We start from the raw sequence: 19,588 nt of genomic DNA, 5'->3' as shown, positions 1-19,588 counted from the left end.
AAATGTTTTTAACTATCTCCTCTTGTTTCAGATGTTGATGAATGTGAGAGAAATCCATGTGATGGGAAGGGTCACTGTGTCAACACTGAAGGCTCTTATTCTTGTATCTGCTTCTCTGGGTATAGCATTCTCACTTCACAAAACATGCAAACATGTCAGGGTAAGAAATATTTCTATGAAATCAGAGAATGTAAAAGAAATTCACCATTTATTTATGTGGGAAAATATCTGCAAGTTTCACCAAACATCTTATTCTTTACCACTGAGGGCAACAGCAGGTAGAGTCTTCTAGAATATATTTTTTCTGTCACAAATTTATATTTATATTTAGGTGTGTCTGAAAAGGTATAATGTTTCCAAAAATGGAATATAAACTGGGCATGTTTATTTTTTTTAAAAGACGTTGCAAATGTTTTAAAAGAACATTTGTCTTTTAAAAAACTAAGTAACAAATAGAGTAGGGAGATTTTCATTACGTAATGATTTTTAGGGAATGTTCATAATAAAACCTATGTACGTAAGAGAAAGTTACATTTAAAAGCTGGAATGCTAGAGAAAATTTTTGAAGAAAACAGAAGCAAATTTGTTTGCGGTTTAAAAACCCTGAGAACTAGATGCCGCTCTATTAATGCAGATCACAAATCAAATTACATATGTACTGAACTACATATTGGTAATGCCGTCTTCTGATGCCTACCATGGAAGATCAGGAAATGAGAGTAATTTGGTTCATTGGTTCTCTCTCACTCTATATATCTACAGTGTCTGTCTGTCTGTCTGTCTGTCTGTCTGTCTGTCTGTCTGTCTGTCTGTCTGTCTATCTATCTATCTATCTATCTATCTATCTATCTATCTATCTATCATCTATCTATGTATGTATCTAATGTATCTATGTATCTATGTTTCTCTCTCTCTCTCTCTCTCTCTCTCTCTCTCTCTCTCTCTCTCTCTCTCTCTATCTATCTATCTATCTATCTATCTATCTATCTATCTATCGAGAGATGTTTTATTTTATTTATGTCTTGCCTGCATATCTCAGTTCTTTTATCTTTTGTGGCCAAGAAAATTCACTAACCTTTCCTTCATCTTATCCATACATACATCTAAAGAAGTGAACAAAACTGGGTGCTCTAGAATTTATTGCCATATTTTATTTTATTGTTTAGCTGTTGCATGCCATTATTATTGTATTAATTTAAATCATGTTCAATTTCCTGCCCTATGCTTTTGATAATGATAGCACATAGATAGCAGATTTAATATATAAATAACAAAGAGGATAATAAACCTTTCATTAAATATGGAAGCAAATGAACAGAAAAGCAATAGTATGATATGTATCTAAAAACTTTTGTCTCTGCATACTTTTGCAGAAGTATTTACATTTTGAAATATGCAAATTAGATTAAATGTTAATTATTGATGGATTATATGCCACCAAGTCAGTGCTAACTGTTAGAGGCACATAGACTTTCTTCAGGGCAATTTGTGCCCAACCTGGTTCTTCGGTTTGCCCAATTTTGGTCTTATTGCCACTGTGATTGAGTCCATTTACCTTCTGCCGGTTGTCCTCCTCTTCTCTTTCCTTCTGTTTTCCCCAGTATTATAGATTTCACCAGAGCACTAGATTTTTCCATAGTGTGTTTTAAAGTATGATGATTTGCTCTGGTCATTCCAATTTAAACATGCTGTATTAAAAGGATAATATGAGCTAAGTACTTGACCATGGTGCATCATAGCAATCTGGACTGATCATTTTTGCTGAAGAGCATGTTGCTGTGAATTAACAGATCTAAATGAGTGTGACCAACCAGATGTTTGCCATGGAGGGCAGTGTATCAATATACCTGGCTCGTATCACTGTGAGTGCAAAATAGGCTACTTCCTGAATCACAAAGGACAGTGTGAAGGTGAGTTTGCAAAAGACCTCTGCTTTTCTGAAATGTTCTCCTTTCATAGCTAGTTTTGATATTTCTTGCCAAGTAGTTCAAAATACTTGACATGTATAAATTCATTCCTTACCGATTCATCTCAGCTTTTTAATGCGACTTGTGTCTTTAGAAGAGAATATGCTCATTTAGAAAGGTCACTTTTATTATGTTCATTCAGATTTAACTTTTATCTGGCTACAAATAAATAGGATGTGTGAAGTAATGCTAGTAAGGAATCTGCTAAACAGAGATTGCCCTCTTCTGGAAAGAAGGAAAATGCAAAATAGTGCTGTTTTTATATTCTGACTTCCCTTTGCAACTTATGTATATTGGTTTAAATCATGTGTCTCTGAAGATGTTTCCATCATAACTGGTTTTCTCCAGAACCAAAAAAATGTAGATTATTCAAAATACTACCTGCACTTCTATCTCAGTATTTCGCCTGTTCCAAAGAATGGCTGATATCTAGTAATGCTGGCTTATGATAAAACAAACTGCCTTATCGAAAATGTCTAATACAACACAGCTTATTGATTCAAACAGGCAAGGCTCCCCCAAATACTGGACAGAGATTTTTCCCATCAATTTTTTTTTCCAAATTAAAAATGTGGAGGCTCACTGTGGGATCTCCTGCAAGTAAAAGATATGCCTTTTCACTGAAATATAATCCTTTCTCCACTAAAGAGTTTAGGTCAAAAGTAAGATAAAAATTAAAAATCGATATGAAAAAAATTATATTTCAGTTTTTCAGTTCTATGCTATATTGTTTTCTTTAACAAAACAATTCTAAAAAGTTTAGTTTATTTTTCTTTCCTGTATGTTGCACTAATTTCCTCTGATTATGTCAAGGATTTTTCTCCTAATTTCCTTGCAAATCTAACCTTGCATTGCTCACAGTGCTATGAAGATCTCTGCTAAGATCATAATTGCATTATCTCTGTGTCACAGCAGAAACCTCTACAGGCCTCAAAGCCAATTACCCCCAATACTGGACAGATTAGAAAGATTAAATGAAATTATAGTTGCAAACATTGAGAAGGAGTTACTTTTGGCCTTGTTTATTTTCTTTGGAAGTTAAACTGCTAGAACATTTCACTTTGCATAGTGTGATGTCTCAAACTCTATCCCAAGACAAGTAGTTGATATATGAACCCACCATTAAGTCAACAGTGTTGAGTAAGTCTATCAGAAATCAACAAATTCTGGTTTTATATTTTGCACATACCTGCTTAATTGCTGCAAGGCTGAAATGCTTCAGAGTGACTTCCCCTACCATTAAGTCATTAAGCTTTTTTGCTTACTTATTTTGTTGAAATTAAATTGTTGCAGTCAACACAGCAAAACTTCAAGTTGAAACTGGAGATGAGCAACATTTGGACATAAGATGAAAGCAAGATAGTGTTTCTCCCCCTTCATTAGGTGACCCCCCCCCTTATCCTCAGAATTTTAAAATCAGTTAAGCCTCACCACCCATGACAAAAAGAACCAAAGTCAAGTTACCCTTTGTTCTTCTCCCAGGGCAAGACCTTTTCCCTTTATGATCATAATTTTATGTTGCTATTCAGCATTTCTGGCTGCTATTTATTTTTTTAATCAATCAAGTTAGTATCTCTGTGACTCTGTGAAAAACAAGGTAGCATCCCTCTAACCCCAATTCAGGCCTCTCCTCCATTCTGAAGTTTCTTTAAAGATCTGGACAGAGAAGAGCTGTCTTTTAGAATTGCTTTAGAATTGCCTTCAGTAGTTCTGCCTGAAGTGTCAGACTACTTAGCTGACAGTTAGCGGAGTAATTAAATTCCCTGGCCCTTGCTGTTTTACCACAAGGTAAGTAGATTAGTGGATCAAGTTATGCTTCCTCCCTTGGTAATCTGGGAGCTGGTATGTTTTGCTTATGCAAAACCTGTTTTTGTTGTTATTGTTTTACTTTATTTTGCTTAGGTAATGACAGAAGGAGCCTAGCGGTGACTAGTCTTGACTCAACCCTGCTCGGTACTGTCAGTGGCAGAGGCCTGTCTCATTAGACAGTCTCAGGCAGAAAACAGAAGTAGCAAAACCTTAATTTGGATCTGTATAAATAAGTTCACCAAATTAGGATATGGCACAGGATAAGAACCAGAATATGAACTTTGTAGGAAAATGATGGTTCTGGTTAAGCAATAAACCACAAAGATAGATGAGTGCTTTTTTTTAAATCAACAATCATCTCCACCCATCAACCATTACAAGAAACTGATGGTAGACTGCACTTCGTGGTATAACATGTTCACAACAAATGAATCAATGATTAAATGGCAGAAAAACAAGAGAAGGGTTTCAAAAAACATCAAAGTAAGCTTAACTGGTAATAACACTGGCAGTCTGCAGTTGAGTATCTAATCTAAATATCATAGGATGAAAGATTATAGGTAAAGTTTTGCTGGTTACTTTGAGTGAAAATATAAACTGTAGTCGTCTCCCCTTCATAGTTAATGTGTACCAATATACAGCTCCTCTTGTCCCTGTACAAGGCCTTTCCCTTTATGATCATAAATTTATGTTTCCATATAAGTAAAAAGTTCATAATAATCTAATGACTATAACAGGCCCATCAGTAGTTAGAAAGAAATTAACATTTTTTTCAACTTTATTATTTTCTGCATTGAAGTTCTATTCCTTAATTTCATTGAGCCAGATATATTAAGACCCCTTAATATAATTTCCACATGCTTTTGGATAACTTCATGAAGTGTCTAATAATAATCTTATTCTGGGTATAGTTATTTCTTGATAACTTTTGCACACATTGTCCTTCTGCCTATAGCATCATTTGTTGAAAGTTATAAGGGGCTCTTTATGTTCTGTTGTTGCTCTGCCAAGTGACATCAACTCAAAATTCAGTTTCTCTTGTTTGTCATAGATATTGATGAATGTACAACCTATAACATCTGTCCCAGAGGACGCTGTATCAACACCGAGGGCTCCTTTTCTTGTGTGGATTGTGGTAATGGCTATATCGCATCAATGGATGGGAGAACATGTGAAGGTATATAAGTGGCTTGATATGATGATAAGGATAAGTTTCTGATTAACTAAAAAAGGTATATTAGCCTAATCCGGAAGATTATATAGTCTTATAAATAACAAGCTTTTGTTATGGTCATAGAAATCAAGTTATCTGAATAACGTATTGATTAAAATTAATGGAAAACTGATTGGAAGCTGTGTATATAAACAGTAAATAGTGAATATTACTTGATATGAAGAAATAATTGGATGTAGCACATCATTTTTATACACCGTTCAGGAAATGCTAGAGACATTTGCCTGATAAGCTTTTGAATCATATATTGGATAGATTTTCTGAGCTTTTTCTTGTTCCTTATTCTATGTCAGGGAAACTCTGTTCTTTTTTCTAGATATTGATGAGTGCAATTCACACATGGCCTGCCCACAGGGAATCTGCATTAATACACCAGGCTCCTTCACTTGCCAAGCTTGTGAAATAGGTTATGTTCTCTCATCTAACAGACAGTCTTGTGAAGGTAATAATATTGATTTCATTCTTCATGGCTGAATGACTGAAACACTTGGCTTACATTAGACCTGTGTGCATTTAAAAGCAGAAGAAATAGTGATTATGATCTGGATTGATTTTTCCTTTCCCAGATTCATCACCTAGAGGAAAACATTTTGTAGATTATTGATCCTGTTTTTCCCAGGTTACTGTTCACAACCTTGGCAGGCTATTATGAAATACTTGAAGATATTGGGATTGGAAATATTTGGCAGTGATTAATGTATTAATTAATGAGTTGGTTGCAGCTTTGCAGATAACATTCATTACACTAAATTAGGTCAGTTTGGAGAAGAACAAGAAAATGGGTCAGGAGAATGAAAGAAAGAAGGGCATGATTATTCAGTGTGATTAAATAGGATAATCTGGTTTTGTTTTTAAAGTTGTAAATTAGAAGACCAGACATTAAGGGCTACCGGATCAGTAGTGAAAAACTCTGGAAATCAGTCAGTGACAAGGAAAGTGCTATAGTTTGTTGCATTTTATTGCTGTCACCTAGTGGTCATCCAATAATTATCGAAAATGGTTAATTTTCCATCCGTTTTCTTATAGAATTTAATTTAAAAAGGACTTTAAAATGGAAAAATTGAGAGCTCACACACAAATGCAAATATCATCATCATTTTATTCAGTGAAAAATGTAAACTCCTATGTTTTGAGTTGAGAGGGATGAGAGGGACATTTATTTAATTGGATGGTCTCCACATACTCTGGGCATTTAATGGACCATGGCAACAGAGACATCAAGTGCCAGACTGGATTTTCAATATCAAATCCTCCCACAAGTTTTCCATGAGAGAATAATTAGGTTATGATGCCAATAAATAAATATGCCATTAAGTATAACAAATAAAATGTGAAATAAAATAAAGTTGCACTGAAAACCAGTTTAAAAACTAAATTTAGGTAAGTTACACTAAGTTTATTAGAAATAATAAAATTAACAATGCTTAATTGCTTTTTATTTTTGCTTACTGCTTTGAAGAAGTAGCTTTGGAAAACAAGAATAGAAATATGTGGAAAATTGACCTCAATAGGAATTCCAGGAGTTTTCCAATTAAAAGTATCACATATCAACATATAAAGAGTTAAATTGAGAAAACATGGATTATAGAAACTAATTATATAAAATAATTGCCTACATGTTTTAATAATAGCTTTTGTTTCTTTTATATCCCTCCTATGCTAGAATTGTTCTCTGATACAGTAAATCAGACATGTTTTACACATGTAGAAACATCCGCCTGAAAACTATGTAGTTAATAAAATTATACATGTATTCCTTGATTTACAGCCATTCATTCAGTGTTCAAAATTACAATGGCACTAAAAAAGTGACCTATGATTGTCTTTCATACTGTTGCAGCATCCCCATAGTCATGTGATACAGACGCTTGGCCACTGGCATGCATGCATGTATGTATGACGGTTATACTGCCCCAGGATCATGTTTTCACTATTTGTAACCTTCCCAGCTGCTTCTGACAAGCAAAATCAATGGGGAAGCCAGATTCCCTTAAGGACGACATGATTCACTTAAAAACCATAGCAATTTGTAAAATGGGGTGCAACTTACTTACAACAACTGCCTCACTTAACATAAATGTTGGGCTCAGTTGTGGTCGTAGATCAAGGACTACCTGTACTCATTTTGTATAACCTGAATGATATTGTTTCAATAAAATACGGAGAATTTTATCATTCAAAACTAGAAATGTATAATATGTATAAATTAATTCCTATTTTAACGTTATCAATTTTCTCTGGAGTGTTTGCAACACAGCACAACTGTATAAGTATGGAGGTTTATATTGTCATAAAGAGACTTCTACATACATAATAATTTTATTAAAGAACAGTTTTCACATTATATTTCTGGGTGTACACTTTAAAAAATATGCCTGGACAATCTAATTTGCAAATGCAAATTATCCAAGGATTTCCAACATAGAGGAAGAACTGGCAGGTACTTCATTATATACGGTAATAGTATATAGCTAATAAATGGCTCTGGATTTGAAAGGACACTACTTGTATTGTTAGTTCATGATTAAGAGTGACAATAAAGTTAATGTTTATCTTTCTTTCCAGCTACTACTTTAGATTTAAGTATTTCCTTACAGTTATCAAGCTGAGTGTGGCTGGGAACAAACTTGGAATCCTTAATACTGGAAACAGATCAAAGAAATCAAAAAGAAAGAATGACCACAAAACACGCCCCTGTGATATACTAGATGAAGCTAGTATACATTTATGTCACATTATACAAATACATTATTAATATGTTATACCCTTAACAATAGACAAATGGAAATGAAGCATATTAACAATGGTTTTGGCAGACCATCCTTGTTTCTTAGAACTATATAATACATTTTTAATTTATAGGTGAGCTATTTTAAGTACACATATAAAATTAATCCAAGCCAAACACATGTTGTAGGAAAGTTTGATGTATTGTATATCATTGAATACTCATTAAGTGACTGAGAATAATTGCAACTACTTGTTGATATTTATTCAATGGCAAACCTTAGCATGCTGCTTTTCAGTGTTTGAGTAGCCCTTAAAGACGAGAGTCCTTATATTACTTTACAAATAAACTGATGCACACACAGTGAGGTGTGTGTGTGTAAATCAGATTCACAAAATTTAAGAAATGCTACTTCATTTTGTTCATAGTCAACAATAGCACAATTTGATTATTAGGCATGAATACCTTCATATACTGATCTGTGCTGCAGGAAAATGTCACATTTTCCTTTCAGGCTGATGTCTTTCTATGTTTAAGCTAGAAGAACTTGGTGTTGGCATAAGTTAATATGTAACACAGTGAATAGTCACAGGGATCTCTCTCTCTCTCTCTCTCTCTCACACACACACACACACTGATACTTGATCAATATACACTATATTGCCAAAAGTATTCGCTCACAACTGATTACGTGGATGGCTGAGCGAATACTTTTGGCAATATAGTGTATTTTCAGAAGATCCAAACTCATTAAAATATGCACCAAAGAAAATCTTATAGATAGAACATCTTTAGCAATAGAATATGTGCTTGGTTATATTCTTAAGCATTTGCAGTACACTTTTAATATGAACTGGGCAGGAGAATGCATAAATTTTCTCTGCTAATAGTTTCAGCAATGGTACCCTGTAGTTAGGTTTCTTTTTTTCATTTAAAATAAACACAAAAAAAGTCTAAGCTTGTGCCTATAAGGAATTTTTCTTCCCTAATTGGTGTTACTTTCCATTAATCATGTCTTCCTTTCCTTGAACAGACAGTAATGAATGTGAATACCCAAACATTTACTGCTTAGAAGGAGAGTGCTTAAACACACCAGGATCCTACACATGTCATTGTCAACTAGGATTTGAACTTTTCAATGGGACCACATGTGAAGGTAAAAGTGACATGCGGTGAGGTTTATGGCTGGTGAGGCACTGACGTCATCACAATCTTTTTATTAAAATGCCTTTGTAATACTGGAGATTTTAATAAAAGGATCCGTGCCATTTTGTCCCGTCCTTGCGCATTTTGAAGGGGTGGCGGGCAAGAGTGTAGCGCCGAGGGCCATATACGGTGACCACCAGTGGCCAACAATAACAAAAAAAGAGATTGGGGGGGGAGCAAGGAGCCGAGGAGTTCCTTGTTGTGTTTTCCACAAGGGACGATAGTCCCTCCGAGAGGGGGAAGGAGAGAGAGAGAGAGAGATCATGATGATGATGATGATGATGATGATGATGATGATGATGATGATGATGACAATTAAGTATCAAAAACCTTTTGAGTTTGACAATATAATACATTATCCAAAAATTATAAATAATCTTATTTTCAGATGCATTTTTTTGCCATCTCTGTTATTTTCTTTTTAAAAAATCAGACTTGCTTCCAATTTGTGTCTTCTGGCAAACTACAGTTTTCTTGGCAAGAGATCTAGCTTGCCATTGCTTTCACCATAGGTCTGAGAAAATTTCTTTCTTTTCTTTCTTTCTTTCTTTCTTTCTTTCTTTCTTTCTTTCTTTCTTTCTTTCTTTCTTTCTTTTTCTTTCTTTTCTCTTTCTTTCTTTCCCCCTGATTTGTTTCCCTCTCTTTTCTCTCTCTCTCATTCTCTCCCTTCAGCTCTCTTTCATTTCCCTCTCCCCCTTCTCTCTCTAATTTGTTTCCCTCTCTCTCTTTTCCCTCTCTCCCATTCTCTCCTTCCAGCTCTCTTTCATTGCACTCTCCCTCTCTCTCTTTCCCCTTTTCTTTTCATCTCTTCCTTGTGCGTGCAAGCAAAATACTTTTCTGGGCCAGGATCACGGCGATGAGGACAGCCACTCCTTGCTGAGAAGTGAATACCTGGCTGCGCTGCGCTGCGGAGAAGTGAATACCTGGCTGCACGCTGTGCAGGAGACTCCTTAGCGCTAAACTAAGGTCATTCCCCTCCTTCCTGAGCCAACATGAAGGGGACCGTGGCTCTTGCTGACCTAAGTCTAACGCTGGGGAGTCTCCTGCACAGTGTGACTCTTCTCCGCAGTGCAGCAGATATTCACTTCTCAGTAAGGAGTGGCTGTCCCCCCCGCCGTGATCCCAGCCCAAAAAAGTATTTTACTTGCATGCGCAAGGAAGAGATGAAAGAGAAAAGGGGAGAAAGAGAGAGAGATAGAGAGAAATGAAAGAGAGCTGAAGGGAGAGAATGAGAGAGAGAGAAAAGAGAGGGAAACAAATCAGCGCTAAAAGCCACCCCTGTCCTCCCTCCCTTCCTCTACACAACCTTCCCCCGAAAGCTTTTTTCCAAATAATACAGCAGCCATTTCATCTCCACCAGATACATACTCACACGTGTGTGCACCACACACACACACAACAAACAAAAAATAAAATAAAATAAAAAATGGCAGAAATGGAGAAAGAAGTCAGACCTCCAGAAAATAAAAGAAGCAGGAAGCTGGTTCATCCTGTAAAAAGGGAAATCAATGAAGAGATGAAGGTACATCTCTGCGCTCGCCCTTTATTGTCACTGTATTACAAGCGAGAAGGGAAGAAAAAGGGAAGAGGGGTAGCGTTGAGTCACAGGAAGAATGAGCGCCCTCTACTATGAGGCAGGAGAACTGCGTGCCTCACCTACCTCAGGACTTTTTAGGCTTTTAAACCTCGCTTAACTTTACTCGAGCAATTATAAAACGCCTAAAAAGTCAGACTAGATGAGGCATGCAATTTTTTAAATAGTTAGGCAGTCATTCACGGTGAGGCAGCAGCCATCTAGCCTCACCTCAGCACTTGTCTTTTCCCTTTTGCATTTTTTTTCTTTTCATGATGAGAGCAGTGAGGCTGGAAGGTAAGCCCAGTGTAACACATCACTGGAAGGTAAGCCCAGTGTAACACATCTCGATGAATTTGCCCATTCTTCATTCATTTAGTCATTGTCAGAGCTAGCATAAACCAAGAGCGGGGGGAGGCAGACATTTTGGAAATTTCATGTGGCTTTTGTTCAAATCAGCCTCATTAGTGTTTAGAAAAAAAATTGCATGGGACTGTTCAAAAAGGAAGAGGAGAATCTGCCAGAGTAGGCATTGCCCATGGGATGGTTGAACAATGTTGACTCTGGATTATTCTAGTTACTTTCACATGCTTTTGACAAGCAATTGAAGAACTGGAACTAAATATTAACTTCTGCTTTCCTTTCCCACTTCTTGTTTCTTTTTTCTCATGTCAATATTTGGTTTCTTCTTGTTATCTTGTCATTTGGGTGCTGCCTTTGTCCTATGTTCTTCTTAATTCTTTGATATTGTAAACTATATCAAATCGATTAAAGTTGCAATTACTATTGATAACTACTTGTATTTTATAGAAAGGTAGTATAAACAATAATGTATGACTAATATATTTGTATTTCTTATTTTTTTCATATTTGAATGTAATAGAATAAAAGAATACTGAATCAGATACTGTGCATTTGATAGTGAGCATTACCTTACTTGGTCTGCAACTTGAAGCTAATTGATTCTTACTCTCCCATGATTTTTGGAATTCAGTTAATATGTTTAAATTGGAGTAGGCAAATGATACCCCAGGGTTTCTTAGTTAATGTTTTTCTGTTTTTAAATATATTGGCAAGAAGTTCTGACACCTTGTTAAACATCAGCATATGGATTTCCACCTACCCATTTAAATTAGGCTGCCAGAATTAAAAAGTAAGGAGAAAAACAGGCATGGATTTTTGCCGGAAAATACTACAGATTCAGTTTTCATATTACATTAAATTATATGGCTGCTGGACCCTGTTTCTTGATTTAAGTGACTACTTGCTAGGTCTCAGGATATGTATGTGTATTTTGAGCTCTCTCCAACAATAGATTTCTGAAAGAGACTCTCAGAAAGGTATTTTCATTTGATTTCATTTGAATGTCAGCTTCTCTTACTGTTTAATCCATCCCACATCAATAATTTAGATATGAGTAATGTAAGATTTATAAGACAATCTTGTTCTGAATGAAAAGATACTTTGTTAAGTAGGTGATAATGTTAAATTAGAATAATTTGTAGCAGCTTTTCAGACTGAATTCCTTGTAACTATCTTTACTATCCTTACCACTTATAGATCAGAATGAGTGTCTGGACAGTGGCATCTGCAGTCCCAATGGTGAATGCCTAAACAGTCATGGATCTTATTTCTGCATTTGTGCTCCTGGCTTCTCAAATGCTGCTGGTGGAGTCAGCTGTCAGGGTGAGATCTTAGAAACTATAGTGATCTTTTGTCTGTCCTTTCTCTCTTGGACATATCTTGCTAAAGAAAGAAATCAAGGAAGGTTTCCTCCCTTCCCCAATTTCTTTTCAGGGTGATCCCAGGTCCTTAAAAGATGCTTTCCCATTCAACATCAACCACCCTATATTTTCTCTTAAGACTGCAGCAACCCAGCATTTGAGGGGGGAAAGATGATTCAGAATGCATATTAGAATTCATGTCACTATGACTTTTCCAGGACTCACACTGTCATCTAAGAAAAAGATGTATTTGATTAAGAGAGGTTCTGAAAAGTATATATGCATCCAGTTATGCTCTGAATTAGAATAGAATAGATTTTTTATTGACCAAGTGTGATTTGACACACAAGGAATTTGTCTTTGGTGCATATGCTCTCAGTGTACATAAAGAAAAAATAAGATATATTAAGCAAGAATCATAAGATACAACACTTACTGATAGTCATAGGATATTAATAATTACTTTCAACAAATCCAGGATACTGCAGACCCTGCTCTCTGTCCCTGCTTTTGCATGTCCATATTTCTAAAAATTTCTAAAGCAAGGTACAATGTTGAATACAGGGCTTATAAATTCTGGAAAGTTCTCAATTTAGATTTCATTTTTGCCACAGACAAGCTAAGCTTTCTTTGTAAACTATGGGAAATGTAATTTTCACTTGCTAACTTAATATTTAAAAAATAATATTTTAATATTTTTCTAATAACCTATGACATCTTCAAGACTCATCCAGTCACTGTTATGTCAAAATAACAGCAATGTGGATGGGTTCAGCATACTTCAAAATGGGTTGAATGATGCTATAATGACAGTATAAGATACTAGGGAAAACAAGGATAGTATATATGATTCCCTATTATGAATTTATTCCACTGCTTGCTATAAGGTTTTTCCCATTCTGTTTCCATTTGCAATTCAAATTTAGGAAAACCAGGGAGCCTGAATTCAAATTAGCTAATTTAGTCCATTCCAAATTAGGCTCAGATTCATTTGAATCAGCTCAGACAAATTCCTCCATTACATATTCTCAACCTTTCCTATTTTAGCTTTCTGCTGTTCCATTTCAATACTATTTTACATTAAAGTCTGGCTTCTTTCCCTATGCTTATATGTTGTATTGTATTTGGCAGATGTGGATGAATGTGCTGATTACTCCCGGTGTTTGCATGGTCGGTGCATCAATACAGAAGGCTCCTACAGCTGCTTATGTCAAACTGGCTTCCAGCATTCTCAGGAAACAGATGACTGTGTAGGTAAGAGCTGACCTCTGAAGGAAAAAAAGATTATAGATCAGACTCAAGCTAAGCAAATTTTTGGGAGGCATTTTTGTATTTTATATCTACATTTTAAAAAACCACACAAATGTTAGCTGCTGGCATGGTGCTGATCGTGATTGGTGGGGGTGTGGAAGTTTGTTTTCATGCTGAGGTCCTGGAAAATGCTGCTCCCCTGAAGCTGATATTGGCATGAGAGGGGTTCTTTGCATTATATCAATGCAAGATTTCTTCTTAATGAAAATAACAGCTTCAGGCAGTTCATTGGGTCTCAATTCACATGTGCAGGTGGGGTAACTTCATACTATATAGCTGCCCCCCATCTTCTAATAAAAGGTTTTTTTTTATTACTAGTCCTGCAGAGCAGTTCTTTTAAGAATGCCTATCACCCCTGAAATGATATCATTTATTTAGTTCATTTTATTTCATTATTTATTGTTTTTGTTCAGCCAAACTTTGGTATTACAATACTTATTCTACAGAGGCAGGCAATTTAGGGTGGTGGAGGTGGTGGTCAGGATTGTGCTTTGGTAACAAAGCAGCCTTTTTTTAATGGACTCTAGCTCCTATAGGGGGCCATTGCTACTGATGTAAGATTATCACACTGGGTGGGTATACTGGTCTCGTGGGCACTGTATCCACGTTTTATTTTTTATTGTACTCCCCCAAATGCAAAAAAACTTAATCAATTTTAGTAGCACAATCAATGTTGCTCTGGGACCACAAACATCAGAGTTGCCCATTGTTACTTAAGGATACTTGAATGTTAAGTGTGTTAGCCATCAGGGCTTGTGCATTTTTTTCCAGGTTCTTCTTGTCTTTGAGACATGTTTCATGTTTCCCCTTTTCCCTACAATTTACTGTTGCCAAGTCTTTTATTAAATTTTGTCCTTCTGATACCTTCTTTTGAAAATGCTTTCCCATGGATGACAGATGTGGATGAATGTGAAGAATTTGGGGCTACTGCTTGTGGCATATGGCAATGCCAGAATACCTTGGGTTCATTCCACTGCATTATGGGATGTCCTCCCGGCTTCCATCGCACACCATTTGGTGACTGCATTGGTAGGTGCTGTTGAGAAAACTCGGGGGGGGGGATGTAAAAGTCAAGGAAGACTCTCTGTAGAGAAGAATTTCATTTTATAAAGAAGGAGAAACATTTTTACATTATAGAGATAAAAAGACTATCTGGCTGTAGTCTCAAATGTTTGGGGATTGTCTCTATTTTTAACAAAATGGATATTGCTTTGTTGTTCCACTTAGACAGTTTATTAAACAGGTGTATCTCCCATAGATGAAGTAGGCATGAAAGTACCCAGAATGAAAAGCAGCTTGGTGGAAATGGACACATTTTTCCTGCTTATTGCTGCTAATTCATATGGGAGGAGACAGTGTAAATACTTCCACCCCTGCGTTATTCTCAGTTCCATATATGCTAAATATACAGCCTACAATCAAAGATTAAAATACCAGTATAACACAATCAAATAAAAGCAAAATAGGATATTAGCACAAGTAGGTAATAAAGTGGGAATGAGCTACATCTGAAGCAGTAAAACAATTCATAAATGTTTTTCAGTATTGAACTTACGGCAATCACAATCAGTTAAAATCTGGTAACCTTCCTAGATGTTTCTGCAGACCAATATAAAAAAGTAGCATAGCAGAACTTGAGATATTGTCTTAACTTCCCAGTCCAACTAAAGGCAAAAACAAGCTCAGAGTGGAATATTATTAAACCTCTCCTGTAAAACTATGGATGACAAAATTTTTGGGACAATGAGAATATTTATTTATGTGACATAGAAAGTATACTGATACATTAAGTGAAAGGTGTATTATAAATTCCATTATAATAATGAGAATATTACTCCTATATTTCTGCAAGACTAAGTTCTAAAGTATTTGTTTCAGGACCTGGTATCATCAAGAAAGGGGAGAAAGATTGCAATAATTTAAATCCAAGACTATGCGTTTCTCCCAAGGATAAATACATCTATCAACAATAACTATATTAATATTATTTCTGTTAATATAGGTTGAATCTTAAATAAAGCCCTGCAGAAGAATGGCTAGATTGCAAAACCAGAAGAGTAATCAATGCACATTGATTGACGTGTAACATTGCACATTGACGTGAAACATTGCTCTTGTTATTTCTCTCTGTATACACAGAGCACAAAGTTTAGCACCTGATAACTAAATGCTTCCTCTTTCAGTTCCTTAATTCTCCACAGTTTCTTTTTCGCTGAATTGTCACTCTGATAATACTGAAGTTATGTTAAAATGAATTAATGACAGTCACATTTTTGCGGTCTCTTGATATGAATTAACAATATCATTATGAGTCATCTTGCTAGCATGTGTCTGAAATGAAGAAACAAAATAAAATTTGACTGTGTACTGATTTGTTGATCTATCTGTTATGCAGATATTGATGAATGTGCCAATGAGACCCTGTGTGGAAGCCATGGTTTCTGTGACAACACTGTTGGGTCATTCCATTGCTTGTGTGACCGTGGCTATACAAATTCCCCTTCAAGCCATGATTGCATTGGTAAGAGTCTTTCAGTCTTCATAGATCCACACTGCCTCCTTATCCAAAATGCAGGCACCTTTCCAACTTATTAATCAAGGTTATGATCTTGAGAAAAACCCCTTAAAGATAACATTGGGGTTTGTGTGTGTGTGTGTGTGTGTGTGTGTGTGTGTGTGTTTAATTGTATTTGAAATTCCAACTTCCCAATTCTCAAGTTCTTTGTGAATGAAGCTTTATACTGTAAGGATAGAACTGAAAAAATGCAATGCCCAGATGAATCTTTCTTTAAATCTATCTCTGATGAGCTGGAAATCATCAAATCTAAACCTTTGTTATTGCAAGAAATCAGCAAGTACAACTTTGATAGAAAGTCACAGATCTTCTATTTAAAGGTTTTTGTCAAATAAGAATCCATCACTTTCTGATTGCCAGATATCTCAGCAAAATAGGTCTTCCTAATGCTTTCTTGGTTCCTTCTTTAACATTTTGAATTCATTTGTTTAGGTTCTATTTCTTCAGACATAGAAAACAAAAATGGGCCATCATTTATTGACAGTCTTTAAATATTTGGCTGTCCTATAATTTCTTTCTGTTCATATATCTAATACTTAAGCTATTTTTTCATCTGTTTTATTCCTATGGATCATATTTCTGTACTAACAACCTAGCCACCAGAATTATTAGTTGTATCCCATGATATAGGAAACACATGTTGCTGACATAGCTCTAAGTTTTAGAAAACAGGCATTATGAGATGTCAGAAATATAAGTTGCAACTTTGCCGAATGCAGAAATTAACTCCTTAGATCAGTGTTTTTCAACCTTTTTTGTGCAAAGGCACACTTTTTTCATGAAAAAAATCACGAGGCACACCACCATTAGAAAATGTTAAAAAAATTTAACTCTGTGCCTATATAGAGCCAAGGTGGCGCAGTGGTTAAATGCAGCACTGCAGGCTACTGCTAGATCAGCAGTTCAGCGGTTCAAATCTCACCGGCTCAGGGTTGACTCAGCCTTCCATCCTTCCGAGGTGGGTAAAATGAGGACCCAGATTGTTGGGGGCAATATGCTGACTCTCTGTAAACCGCTTAGAGAGGGCTGAAAGCCCTATGAAGCGGTATATAAGTCTACTGCTATTGCTATTGCTATTGCTATATTGACTATATATAAAGCAATTCACTTACCAAGTTGACAGCGCGCGTTCTCCTCGCTGCTCCGGTCCTCCGCAATTGTTGCTATGGGCGCACGCATGGGACGTCAGTGACGTCCCTGCGTGCACTACCTCCCGGCGGTCCCCACGTTTTTAAAGTAAACGCGGAGCCGCAGGGACTTAATAGAGGCATCCCTGTGTCCCGAAAGCAACTTTCGGGACACAGAGATGTCCCGAGGCAAAAACACCCGGCGGGTATTCTTCTCACGGCACACCTTACACTATGTCACGGCACACTAGTGTGCCACGGCACAGTGGTTGAAAAACACTGCCTTAGATGAGAAACAGAGATGATGACTCCAAAAACCATTGAATTTAGCAGGCATATTGATAAACTGTATTATGATTCTTGCAGATGTGAATGAATGTGAGCTGATGATTGCAGTGTGTGGGACTGCACTTTGTGAAAACGTAGAAGGAGCCTTCTTGTGCCTGTGTCCAAGTGACCATGAAGAGTATGACACAGAAACTGGGGAATGTCGCCTCCGATCAGGCCTAGGTAAGGGTTTAGTGAACAATATCCTGAAAATGGAAATTGGAGACGCAATTCTTGCAAGTTCTTCTTATTGGTCTGGGTAAAAGAAAGAATGGTGGGCTCCATGATATTCTCTGACCTTGGTGATTTTCTGATAGACATTTCATTTACAAACTAGGTAACATTATCAGTGCGTAGAAAGCATAGTCTAAATTCTTAACATATTCCAATATCATAGATTGATCATAAACTGAATTTCTTATACATATAGCTAACCTATTAAATATAATCTCATGTGGATATCTAAGCAATCACTTTTTGGTCCAGAGGGGGAAAATAGCTATTTTTTAAAATACGAAATCCCATTTATGAAAGCAAGATTTGGAAACACTAAACAGTTAACATATAAATTAATAATGACATAGAGGTTGCATTTGAGTGATTTTCCTTCGGCTCCGAAATGTGGTCTTCAAATAAATGGTCTTAATATGAGATTTTCGTAATCCCTACTAATTGGCATTAGTAACATGATGTCCAGCTCCATGTAATATTTTGGGAAAGTAGAGTTAACTATTTGGTAAAATGGGGCTTTACTGACAATATTGGTTGCAACTCTTTAAAAAAGCATGCTTTAATGAAAGCATTCAAGCACACACAGCCATTAAGGACAGTTTTAAAGTAATACAAAATATAGGCTCTTTGAAATGTGTCTTGTGGGAGTCAGTGGGAGGCTAACTTTCCCACCTTAAGCAATCATTTGTAATTTGGAGAGAATTTTTATTTACAGATGGAGAATATAATGCAGACAATGCTGAATTGTATTATATTTGCATTTTGAAAGACAAATGCAAGTAAACTTCCAATTAAATATTTGGAGTTTGTGAAATATACTCTACATTGTTAAAATGAATAATGTAATAAAGTCTAGAGCAGTTATGCCAAATCTTTTTGGCACTGAGTTCCCAAAACATGCCAGAACACTGGAAACCTGAAGACCAGCTGACTGGGGTCTTTGGGTTTCCGTGCTCCAGCACATGCAAAGACCAGCTGGCATGCACTGGAAACCAGAAGAACAACTGGCAATGGCATGCATGTCCACTGAGAGGGCTCTGCATGCCATCTCTGGCATGTGTGCCATAGGTTCACCATCATGGATCTAGAGCAGTGGTCCCCAACCTTTTTATCGCCGCGGACCAGTCAGCCTTTGATAATTTTACCGTGGCCCGCTGAGCGCGCGCAGGGGTAGGAGGGGGCGTTGTTCGCGACGACACATTGATTGTTTATATATCAGATTGTTTTGATTAAACAACTTTTATTTTATTGTATTTAAACATGCCTTACAAAATAAAATACAATTACATAAATATAAAGTGCTTTAATATGCCCCGCCCCACCCGGACAGACTTATGTTCCTCAAAGACCATCCTGAACCCTCAACCCGGACCAACCTTTCTGCCTGCCCTCCCCCTCCCCACCACATTCGGCGGGCAAAGAACAGAGCGCGCGCGCGCGAATGCCGTGGAGAGAGAGAAAATAAATATATATATAAATATATAACTGTTTGGGAGTAAAAGCGGGGAGGCGCACCCGGCAGGGGGGGGGAGGAGGAGGAAGGAGGGTGGGAAGGAAGCTGGCAAGCGAAGAACAGAAAGTAATTAGCAAGGATTAAAACGACCTGCCGGAAAAAGGAGAGGGGAAAAAAAAACACTAGATCTGATGGCTAGTGCAGCCTCCACCGGAGGGGCTGCAGAAACACACACCGCCAGTCCTGTCCTTCCTTTCCAACCAGTCTCTCTCCGCGCGCGCATACACACACACACACCACACAAACACACACCCGCCGGCAGA

At 36.7% G+C, this 19,588-nt stretch overlaps 1 protein-coding gene across 1 annotated transcript in view; it reads left to right on the top strand.

Annotated features, from left to right (window-relative positions):
* LTBP2 (latent transforming growth factor beta binding protein 2) overlaps positions 1–19,588 on the top strand; it is a 110,864-nt gene that overhangs the window by 75,859 nt on the left and 15,417 nt on the right. Inside the window, exons 17-26 of the mRNA XM_032238283.1 lie at positions 32–160; positions 1,791–1,910; positions 4,828–4,953; positions 5,327–5,452; positions 8,772–8,894; positions 12,078–12,203; positions 13,373–13,495; positions 14,450–14,581; positions 15,948–16,073; positions 17,621–17,764. Of these exons, the coding sequence (XP_032094174.1) occupies positions 32–160; positions 1,791–1,910; positions 4,828–4,953; positions 5,327–5,452; positions 8,772–8,894; positions 12,078–12,203; positions 13,373–13,495; positions 14,450–14,581; positions 15,948–16,073; positions 17,621–17,764 (1,275 nt within the window). The remainder of the gene's footprint in view (positions 1–31; positions 161–1,790; positions 1,911–4,827; positions 4,954–5,326; positions 5,453–8,771; positions 8,895–12,077; positions 12,204–13,372; positions 13,496–14,449; positions 14,582–15,947; positions 16,074–17,620; positions 17,765–19,588) is intronic.

Source organism: Thamnophis elegans, chromosome 1 (genome assembly GCF_009769535.1).
Source record: "Thamnophis elegans isolate rThaEle1 chromosome 1, rThaEle1.pri, whole genome shotgun sequence".
Taxonomy (NCBI): domain Eukaryota; kingdom Metazoa; phylum Chordata; class Lepidosauria; order Squamata; family Colubridae; genus Thamnophis; species Thamnophis elegans.
Note: the sequence above shows the minus strand (reverse complement) of the source record. Positions and strands in the feature narration are given on the sequence as shown.